The sequence below is a fragment of the Eurytemora carolleeae genome, unplaced genomic scaffold (assembly GCF_000591075.1).
Source record: "Eurytemora carolleeae unplaced genomic scaffold, Eaff_2.0 scaffold258, whole genome shotgun sequence".
Classification (NCBI taxonomy): domain Eukaryota; kingdom Metazoa; phylum Arthropoda; class Copepoda; order Calanoida; family Temoridae; genus Eurytemora; species Eurytemora carolleeae.
In genome coordinates, this window is record NW_019396226.1 from 253350 (window position 1) to 265186 (window position 11837).

Below are 11837 nucleotides of genomic sequence, written 5' to 3' on the forward strand. Positions count from 1 at the left end.
AGGAATAAAAAATAATGACATTTACAATTAACGATTAGAAACTACAGTTTAATTTTATATTTGAAATTTATTTTGATCTACAACATATTGAAGAAAACATCAATTATAGTTTTATTATAGTTTCTTTCCGCTCAAATTTTAAACAAAATTCTGAACGAAAAATCGGCTTTTTCTCCGGCCACAGTTGTCTTTGAAAAGTAAGACTATTATCAATTAACAGCGAATAGGCTGTTTAGTTCACCCTGAAATTACCCAAATAAGTGAACGATTCCTTTAATAGTTTAATTTAAATCTTCAATGTGAGAATTAGTGCAATTAAACCGACAATAAATATTTTATTTTTCAAATTGTTTTTTTACATTTAATTTTGTTTTTCAATCACAATCTTGTTTCATTACTGTCAAGAACTAGCAAACCTTGTTTTCTAAACTCAGTGACTAAATTTTCTTTGGTTTCTGGTTTCATGTACATGGAGACGTTACTACCGTTGTACAGGCTTGCATGTACAGAGTCTGTGTATAAGGAGGGTTCAGCTGACACTACGCTAGAGTCACTTACATAATTCATGTACTCATCGCCCTACAAAAAAATGAAAAAGTTAAATATCTAAATTAAAATACAAAAATCAAGATCTAGAATTCTGAAAATTATTAAATGTAAAGATTAAGAATAATCAAAAGAACGATTAATCAAGATAAAGTTACAGGCAAAAAGATTAAAATTATAAAAATTATGATAAATTAAAATTCTTAAAGTATAAGAGCAGTATACAAGAATTTATTAAGCTTTTCAAAAAAAAATAGGTCATAATATCCCTTTTATAAAACATGTTTGTCAAGCTCAGAACGATCAAATATGTTAGTGAAAATTTCTATTGTATTTTTGCTCTAAAGAACTAAAAGACTCACAGGACACATAAACGTCATTTTTATTTTTAGTAAATATATTTACAAATATACGTCGTTTTTATTTTTAGTAAATATATTTACAAATATACGTCGTTTTTATTTTTAGCAAATATATTTACAAATATACGTCGTTTTTATTTTTAGCAAATATATTTACAAATATACGTCGTTTTTATTTTTAGTAAATATATTTACAAATATACGTCGTTTTTATTTTTAGTAAATATATTTACAAATAAATGCTCGTAAAGCTAAAAAATGATGTAAATTAAATTCCAATTAAATCTGTCGATAAAAAGGTAAAATTAACCAAAAACCAATCTAGTTTTAACATGATCAGTTTTAAAATAAACAGTTTTGAAAACACTTTCTTTTCTTTTAGAAACTGAAGAATCTCTTTCATCCCTTTAAGTAATTAAAAGGTGATGAAGAAAGAAGATAAACAATTTCAAGGTAGAAAATAAATATGAAGAAATCTGCTCAAATGTCAAGGTTAAAAAGATGGAGATGAAGTAAGAATAAAGATTAAGATAAAGATAAAAATTACTGCATTCAAAGACCAAGGTCTGTCAGAAAATTGACAAAACAATTAGAAATTAAAAACTAAAGTGCGATTCATAAAAAGATTTTAAAAGAAAACTAATCTTCTATTACATATCAAGAATTTAAAATTCATAACAAATTATATAAATTTTGAGAACGAGGTGACTTTCGATCTAAGTAAACCCCCGAAGCCTTTTATCATGATCAATTGAATGAATGAGATATCCTGTTTTTCTTATTGTAAATTGATCATTTAGTGATTTCCCTACAAAAGTAACTTGCGGATATCATGAACTTTTTTAGTAAAAGGTTTGAAGACATAGTACTGTTGTAAATCAGGTTTGAAATTGTTAAATGAATGATCACTTGAAATTGCGTGTACTATATAAACCTGGGGTTTCATCTTCTCTTCAAGTAGGTTTATACTGGAGCTTAACAAACTTTCTTTTCTTCTAAATAAACATTAATATTATTCTACAATGAGAACCAGAAAACTGTTAAAAATAGGAAGACGACATTCGAGCAATATTTCAGTGTAATTGATGTAATTTCTGTGTCTGGACTGACAAAAATCATTACTTGAGTCAAAAAGTCGTCTTCCAATTCCACAGTTTTATGGGCCTTACTGTAAACATGATACACACTTAAATACCTGAAAACTTAAATATCAAAATATCTAATAATTAAAAATAAACATAATGTTTAAATTAATAATATAATGTCTTCAAATAAACCGATCTTTTACTCAATAAGTAACGTTTAATTTCATAAAATAAACCTTCTAAGCCAAAATTCAATTTTTAAAATCATACAAAAATGTTTAAGAATAATTTAACATGTAATTAATTTAGATGGAAATAGAAATTTCTTTCTAAAAAAAAATTTACTTAATTATCATAGAGATAGGACTTCCGGACTGCTGAGGAGGAATTTCCGGAATTCTTTCATACTCTGGGTCTAATCTAAAGCTTGGTCTGGACCTAAATAATATCTTTCATACTCTTTGTCACGTCTAAAACTGGTTTACACCTAAATAATATCTTTCATACTCTTCTAAATAGTTTTCGTTAATGGTCGTTGTCTCGTGCAAAAATAAATCTTGACCTAATTAGTTTTGTCTAGCATTAATCTTGAGATTTAGAAGTAAATGATACTCATTAGTGCTATTTTCAACCAGACTTAATAGATACTCTTTGTCTTGTCGAATAGATGATCAAGGCCTAAGAAAACGTTTATATTTTGTCTAAACAAGGTCTAATTCTAAATAAAACTCTTTCATATAATCTTTGAACGCAATAAGGTCAGTTAGTTAAGGTCTAAGTAATAATCTTTTTTATTCTTTGTCTGGACTAAAGCTTGATCAATTGACCTATATTCTTCATTAAGTCTGATACTGGACCTGGATCTCTGGTATCTTTTATACTCTGTGTCTTCCGTGAAAGTAAAAATAGTACTTTATAAGGAATTTTAAAACATTTAAATTTCAAACAATACTTTCTAGAATTTCGTAAGTACCAAAGATTACTCAGATTATATGTATCATTTTTTTTATTTGTAAAAAAGTTTTTTGTGAAACTTTATAACGTGCTTACTTTTCAGCGTACTTTATCAATCAGACCCAGTTTACAAATGGTCAAACGGTAATACACAATAAAAGATAAAGAGTGAATTCAACTACATTGAAATCTGTGAAAACACCATGTGCTAGTTTTATCAAAACAATTGTAGTCACTAGTACAGCTGAGAACAATACAATTTCTTGATAAATGTGAAACATTCCATGCTTCTCATAACAATGACAACATCCTATACTAGTAAAAAAAAATATCTCTCTTAACCCCAAATAGTTCCCACGTTTTTATCTTTCAATTTCAAAGATTTTATGTAACGAAATATGCTCATATATGATATGCATAGTGTGCAGGGTTACCCACAAAGGATGAGACTTGAATAACGATCTCAAACTATAAAACCGGATTGAACGATCTAAAACTATAAAACCGGATTGAACGATCTAAAACTATAAAACCGGATTGAACGATCTAAAACTATAAAACCGGATTCTACGATCTAAAACTATGAAACCGGATTGAACGATCTAAAACTATAAAACCGGATGGAATTCATGGACTTTATATAAAAAGGGGTATCGTTTTCGTTAATGAAGCTGATTCCCCAAATGTGACTTCCGCATTTCTGCTGCAGAAAAACATATTGAAATTATCACTTATGAAACATTTTTACATCGGAAAACACGAGAACATTTTCCACCAGATAAATCACCATCTTTGCATGGAGGATCACTTGAAATTACGCTTGCAGTGCACGTGGATTTAACGGTTCTGTCAATATTCCAGAAAGCTGTGACTTTCGATCACAATTTGACCCATTAAACATAATTTGTTACCCTTTTTTATTAAATACTTTTTTGTTGGAATGTGCTAAATAAACAAATCCGTAAAGTAAATGATTATTGAATTAAAGACCAATACACATTTGATTTCAAATAGAAGAAACCGAATGCTGCTCACTCTGGTCCGTCCGGTGTGAGTGTATGCCTTTCCATAAGTAAAAGCTCTTAATTGGAGCTAACTGAACATTATTTTGTATACATATAAAAAGAAATACATTATTTTTTTGGTTAGTTTTTTGCATATATATATATTTTCTCTCATGTTTTTGTAGTAGAAAACATTTGATTTGTTATTCACAAATACAATGCTGAATTTTATCCACAAAATGAGATTTCTCGACTGTATAAAGAATTGGATTAAATTTTTACCTCAATGTCGACATTGTCCCTGAAAAACTATGCTCTGTATCTGTATTGATATCTCTCCTTCTCTTCTCCTGCACATTCTCCCCCTTCACCTCCCTCACCTCCATCTCCTCCCCCCACTCCCCGGAGTCCCCGGAGTCCCGGCTCACGATCAACCCGTCCACGCAGACAAACTCGGGACACTTCCCGTACCCGACATCCAGACTCTCAGCACTACTTCTATGCTGTTGTTTAACCACAACCAATCCCTACAATATCCAGATATAAAGTAGTAATCTCTGTTTGTCTGTCTGTTTGTATGTATGAACCGATTTTCCTCAAGTTTATTGGGGATCTCGGTAGAACCACAGGAATGTTCTTTGTTTGTTTTAAAAGGTCTCAGTAGAATAGGTTGACTCTTATAAAGAAAGCTTAGTGTCCAGAAAAAGCTGGGTTCCCAAGCTAGGTCAGTAACCTATGTTTGTATGTCTGTATGTATTTCCAATCATAACTCAGGAACCACTTGACCGATTTGCCTCAAAGTTTGAATGGGAAACTTAGCTTGGTTTAAAACTTATATATATAAAGTTGTCATCTCTGTTTCTCTCTCTGTTTTTGTATTTCCAACCATTAGGAACACAAACTTACTAAGAGTTTTGTAATTCTAGAAGTTTAAAAGGTTTGAGATGCTCTTGGTCCAGATTCTGCTATAAATCTAATAAAACATCTGTGCATATTCTGCTATAAATCAAATAAAACATATGTGCAGATTATTCTATAAATCTAATAAAACATATGTGCATATTCTGCTATAAATCTAATAAAACATATGTGCAGATTATTCTATAAANCTGAGGAGCTAGTAGGGATCCTACCCTTCCGAAGAATGTACAAGACCCTACCCCTACTGCTCTAATTAGAGTAGGGAATATTTCACTACTGTAGATGAAGATTGTACAAAAACAGGAAACAATTGAGGCTTTTCCTACCAGTGCTAGACCTGGAAAATCACGATTATTTAAACTTTTCCCCCCTGATCAGAGTTTTCCAACCAGAGTTAAACCTGGAACAACAAGGTTATTAAAACTTTTCCTTCTGACTTTACACAACCAGAGCTAAACCAGGAACAACAAAAGTATTCAAACTTTTCTTTATTACTGTACACAACCAGAGCTAAACCTGGAACAACAAGGTTATTCAAACTTTTCCTTCTGACTTTACACAACCAGAGCTAAACCAGGAACAACAAGATTATTCAAACTTTTCCTTCTGACTTTCCAACCGTAGCTAAACCTGGAACTACAATATTGTCAAATTGTTTCCCCCTAACAAATCAACCACCAAAGCTAAACCAGGAGCAACAACATTATTTAAACTATTTTCCCCTGATTCTTTGTTCTGGCCTTTTTTCATCTATGAATGAATTTGAAAAGTTGCAAAATACGATGATGAGACGATCAGAGTTTGAGGCAGGTGCAATAATCCCACACTAGAATATTGCTATTTAAGACTAATGAAGTTACTTGATGGTTAGAATATTGGGCAAAGTTAACGAATAAACACCTGTAAGAACAAAATACAATTTTAAATATGCTAAGCTATTCAGATTTTTCAAGTCCTCTAGAAAATCTTGAATGTTAAAAAACAGGATAAAAAAACTCTAAAATTTACCTGTAACTAGCGCTGTAACATCCATAGCAGACTCAGGTATAAATGTTCTAACAGATACAACAGCTATACAGATAGTCCCACTAAGTAGGAGATATCCACACAGTGGCCCCTGCCGTCCGAACCCTCCCAGCACGACGTAGGCGAGTAGGTAGGCGGCCAGCTCTATCCCGCCACCTAGGTTTTACATCGTTTAAAAAAATCGTTTTTTTTCTTTCAAAATCACTAACCTTTAGTAAATGAAAAACCAAACAAAAAATCAATTGTTTACAAAGTGATTATATAGAGGATAGATCTAGCTGATTAAAAGCAGATTGTTCTTGACAATTGTTTTAGGTAAATTAGTTAACAAATTATACTAAAGCTAGATTTTGAAGGTTTACTTGGTTTTTGTAAAAATGCCACATTAAAAAATGCCCTTCTGATAAAACAATTATGGCAAATATTCATTATATTATTGTTTTTGATTTTAAAATACTTTGAAACGATCGTTTCGTTTCATTTTGAAAAACTATCTCTGTTTTTTTTTCTCATTTCAAAATCAATAATTTTTCATTTTTATTCATTGTATCGTAAACAGAACGATCAAGTAAAACCTGCCGAATCCTACCTAGGATAGTGTTGAGGTACTTATCCCCGTACAGGTTCGGGACGAAGTATGTGATACCGTAGTAGCACAAGGATACAGAGAACCAGATAAAGAAGAGAACCAGAGCTCGGAGTCGGATAGTTGGCAGCCTGAACATATTAACGGTTAAAGGAACTGGAGGCGTAACTTCTTGTGAACCTCCATTTATGTGGCATGTACAGTTTACAAACATACACTTAAAGGGTCTTAAAGTGTATGTTGAATGAATCCTATATACAAGGATAACATTGTAAGATTTACATGAAACCTTTATTTGATCCATTTGTGGAAGATATTGTATGTTTAAAAGTGTTTATTTCGACAGATACTCCAACATGTTTTCATGTCACTTTTTTAGAGAGGGTTAAAAACAATTGTTAAACGATCGCTTCATTTTCGGAAAAAAAACTACCGTTTTTAAAAACGAGCCACTCGTTTTGAACTTTTAGAAAACAAATAATAATAGTTTTTTATAAAACGATCGTTTTTAAAATTAATCCGTTTCAAAGTCATACACATTTTTAAGTAAATCATACAGAATCAGACGTAGTTTTTAAGGGTACCGCTGTGAATCGGGTATTGCCATCTTTGCATGGAGGGTCACTTGAAATTACGCTTTCATTCCCTTTAAACCCATTGTCTGTTAATCGATGACGGAGATAGCAATGCTTTTTAGCTGAGAATAAAAATTAAAAAAAACACATGTCTCTATTGTCAATTAAAGGGTAAATCAGGCGTGACATGAAACAGACAGTTCCTTTAAATCAAATAAATAAATTGTCAATAAACTTAAAACTACTAATTATATGCTACTGGGGTATATCTAACCAAGTTTAAATTTAATATAATTCTAGATTGTAGTGGAAGGAAGTGATTAATTAAAAAATATCTGTTCTCAGTGCTTGATAGGGCTTGATACCGATTAGGTCACGATCCAGTACTAAACAAACCATACAGATATACCTCATACATCTTATCTTACATCCCCCTTGGCCCCCTTCCCTTCAGATGCCCCTGTCTGTCTGTCTGCCTGCCTGCCTGTCTGTCTGCCTGTCTGTCTGTCTACCTATCATCTTTTGTGGGTAATACTGAAACTTTAAATTTTGCTGACAGTCCCTTTAAATGTGTTACCTGAATATATCAACAATCCCAGGGTTGTGCCTGGAGGATGCTGAGGTCATCAAGGTCTGCATCTCGGCCTTCAGGATGTCAAGATCAAGATGGAGGCTGTTATATCCAACAATAGAGGTCACAATCCTCTCAGCCTTGTCAACCTTCCCCTACACAACCATTCAATTATACAGGGAGACCAATAAAACTGTGGAATAGGAAGACGACTGATTTAAAAATGAACATAAAAAACAGAAATTGTGCAGTGTACAAAAACCCATTTGACTTAATAATTTGATTTTTAAGCTAACCGGTAAAACTGGTAAACTATTATGCTAAATGTGCACCCAGAAGCGTATAACTTCAAATGTGAACAAGTTTGCTTAATTAATGTCGTTTTCATATTACTCATTTTTATGGGTCCTACTGTACAGCAGATTAGATGTTTTTATTTGGGGATTTTTAGGCATTTTTAAACCTTCCCTTGGGTCATATAATTGGTCCAACAAACTTAATCAGATGTAACTATAGCAAGACAGACATTATTTGGGAATTGTCTAAAAAAAAATAGACACGTCTTGATATATAACTTGTGTATCTATTTTTGATAATAAACGCCATGATAAGCTTTTGTTTTGATCATGTTTCTTATTTGTTTGTTATTGATAAAAATTAGAAATTTTTCTAAAGTTTGATTCTGGAAAATTTACCAACCTTTGAAATCAGCCATCTTACAGATTCTGGTATAATCCTAAGTGAAAATAATATTTGATATTATGATATTATTCATGACTTTTGCAAAAAATGCGAAATTTCGCGAAAAAAAATTTTTTTGCTGGAAACACTACTTTTGATAAAGCAATCAACATAATCAAAAAAAATTTTAATTATTCTCAAATACAGACAAACTTATTAAAGGCTTTTTTAAACATGTGAATTCTAGACCATAGATCAATTAATAAACAAATTAAAGGGTTTTTTTTAGATATTTTTAGATCATTCCGACCAACAAGTAAAAGTCTGTGTTTTAAAAAACATCATGATGGGGTCATGAAAATGTAACATTTTTGCGGAATCAGTCGCCTCGATTTATAAAATAAATATTACTATAATTATCAAAATCACCCAAAATTTGCATCCGAACCCTTCAGAAATTGGATTTCTAAAAATCTACCAAAAACGAACGTATTTTTTTTACTTTTTTACTTACCAAATATAAAAAACTGTGGCCAGTGTTGGTATATTTATTGCTAGTTGGATATATCTCCAGTGTTGCACATATTTAGCAATAAGAGCTAACAATACAATGCCTGAAATAAATAAGTCAAAAATCATTAGTTCTTATTGCTTATTATTATTTTATACTTTCTAACACGAAAAAATGTTGAGTTTTATTAATCAAGGTATCAGTTGTATTTTATTAATCAAGATATCAGATGTATTTTATCAATCAAATATCAGATGTATTTTATAAATCAAGATATTAGATGTATTTTATTAATAAAGATATCAGATGTATTTTATTAATCAAGATATTAGATGTATTTTATTAATCAAGATATCAGATGTATTTTAAAGATAAAACTTTAAAGAGACAGTACAAGTAAGTTTAAATAAACCTTTTCTTTCTAAAAGAAAATAGTGTTCAGTTGTAGGTTCCCTTTAAAAGCGAAATTACCTCCTGCCCAAAATGCTTCAACAACACAACCAGCCATAGTTCTCCATCCAGGAGGGAACAGTTCCATAACATATAACCATATTTATGAACTGAAAAGGAGCAATTCGAAACAATTTGTATTAATAAATATGAAAACTGAGAAGCTACTCTGATTATTGCTTTATAGACTGGAATAGTCAGACGACTTTTTTAGACTCAAGTTTTAATTGTCCAATGGAAATAAGACGCAGCAATTGTGCAGTGTACACAGACCATTCATGATCAATTAATAAGTTAATACTAAATTTTGCTTTGTAACCACTTCAAACGCATTTAATTATTGATTTAATTTCTTTTTCCTTTTCAACAGTTTTCAGGTTCTCGCGTTTACTCTGAAAGCAGTTTAGTGCAAGCTGGTTTGAAATCAAAACGCAGTAGAAAGTCGTCTTTTATTGTATTTTATTGTATTTTATTGTATTTATAGCCTACTATGCACTGTAGGTAAACCATTGTAGTCTCAGGATGAATGTATCCTTTATGAATATATCCTGAATGAATATACCCTGAATGAATATACCCTGAATGAATATACCCTGAATGAATATACCCTGAATGAATATACCCTGAATGAATATACTCTGAATGAATATACTTTGAATGAAAATATACCTTAAATGAATATACCCTGAATGAAAATATACCTTAAATGAATATACCCTGAGTGAAAATATACCTTGAATGAATATACCCTGAATGAATATACCCTGAATGAATATACTCTGAATGGATATACTCTGAATGAATACACTCTGAATTAATATACCCTGAATGAATACACTCTGAATTAATATACCCTGAATGAATACACTCTGAATGAATATACCCTAAATGAATTTACCCTGAATAAAAATATGCCTTGAATGAAGATACCCTGAATGAATATACCCTGAATGAATATACCCTGAAAGAACATACTCTGAATGAATATACTCTGAATGAAAATATACCTTGAATGAATATACCCTGAATTAATATACCCTGAATGAATATTCTGACTAAAGTTTTAATTGAATATACTCGGAATGAATATACTCTAAATGAATTTACTCTGAATGAATATATCTTCTTGATGAATATAAATGAATATCCCCTGAATGAATATATCTCTTATATTAATATAAATTAATATTCCCTGGATGAATGTATCTCCTAGATGAATATAAATGAATATCCCCTGAATGAATGTATCTCCTAGATGAATATAAAAGAATATCCCCTGGATGAATGTATCTCCTAGATGAATATAAATGAATATCCCCTGAATGAATATATCTACTAAATGAATATAAATGAATATCCCCTGCATGATTATATCTCATAGATGAATTTAAATGAATATCCTCTGTATGAATGTATCTCCTAGATGATTATAAAAGAATATCCCCTGGATGAATATATCTCCTAGATGAATATAAATGAATATCCCCTGGATGAATGTATCTCCTAGATGATTATAAAAGAATATCCCCTGGATGAATGTATCTCCTAGATGAATAAATAAATATCCCCTGGATAAATGTATTCACCTGAATGAATATTCCTTGAATGAATCTAAGCCCAATAAATAGAACTAGGGATTGAATGAAATGTATTCCTATTCCAATAATACATTGTGTATACAAGCATATTAACATCATACTCTTCCTTCCAAACCTATATAAATATCAGGATTAATTGTATTTTTAATTCAATTTCGGGAGAATTTTTATCCCGCATTTTTACTCGCAATTTCATGATCTCGGGAATAAAAATTTTCTTATTTGTTCCAAGTAACATTTATTACCTGAGCTGAAAACTTTAGAACTTTAGTGGATATCGGGATTAAGGCTTAATCCACTCTTTTTCTTAATCTCGAGATTAAATATTGCTTGTTGTCCTTTCATTTTTAATCTCCAGATTAATTATCCGATCAGGATTAAGGATATCCCATTCAAAAGTTTTCAGCTCAGAGCTGAAAACTTTAGAATGGTGGATATCGGGATTAATGCTTAATCCACTCTTTTTCTTAATCTCCAAATTAAATATTGCTTGTTCTCTTCTCATTTTTAATCTCCAGATTAATTATCCGATCAGGATTAAGGATATCCAATTCAAAAGTTTTCAGCTCAGGCTCCATTAATATTTCGCAGATTTTCATAAAAACTCGTACATTTTTAATCAGATTGTATTGAATATCCAACCACCTTTTTTGTGATTTTTACTTTTTTGGTGTGTTTAAGGTTTAAATTAAAGTTTTTTAATCCCGGAGGTAGATATTTTAAGGGACTGTCGACGTACTTTTAGTGATTCTTAATGTCCGATTCACATCGGTACTCTATTGTATAATTTATCGGATGAACAATGATGATATTCCTTCCTGCCCTCTTCTACATAATCCACAAGTCACCTTTATTGAGAACCAGCATTGAACATTGTGAATCAGAGGGGCACTTAAATATTGTGAATCAGAGGGTCACTTAAACATTGTGAATCAGAGGGTCACTTAAATATTGTGAATCAGAGGGT

General features: G+C 31.0%; 3 protein-coding genes across 3 annotated transcripts in view; all 3 read right to left on the minus strand.

Annotated features, from left to right (window-relative positions):
- Positions 1-315: 315 nt before the first annotated feature.
- On the minus strand, positions 316-4714 carry LOC111698704 (uncharacterized). Its single transcript, XM_023469111.1, has 4 exons — positions 4234-4714; positions 2339-2431; positions 1843-1903; positions 316-579 (listed from the first exon to the last, which is right to left on the minus strand). The coding sequence occupies exons 1-4, from the start codon at positions 4335-4337 to the stop codon at positions 379-381; spliced, it is 459 nt and encodes a 152-aa protein (XP_023324879.1). The 5' UTR covers positions 4338-4714; the 3' UTR covers positions 316-378.
- Positions 4715-5018: 304 nt separating this feature from the next.
- On the minus strand, positions 5019-9360 carry LOC111698708 (organic cation transporter protein). Its single transcript, XM_023469116.1, has 7 exons — positions 9294-9360; positions 8826-8925; positions 8330-8366; positions 7637-7785; positions 6488-6615; positions 5881-6054; positions 5019-5209 (listed from the first exon to the last, which is right to left on the minus strand). Exons 1-7 carry the CDS (start codon positions 9358-9360, stop codon positions 5019-5021), a joined length of 846 nt encoding a protein of 281 aa, XP_023324884.1.
- Positions 9361-10768: 1408 nt separating this feature from the next.
- LOC111698709 (solute carrier family 22 member 8) overlaps positions 10769-11837 on the minus strand; it is a 4721-nt gene continuing 3652 nt past the window's right edge. The window contains exon 7 of the mRNA XM_023469117.1: positions 10769-10985. Within this exon, the coding sequence (XP_023324885.1) occupies positions 10784-10985 (202 nt within the window). The 3' untranslated portion in view covers positions 10769-10783. The remainder of the gene's footprint in view (positions 10986-11837) is intronic.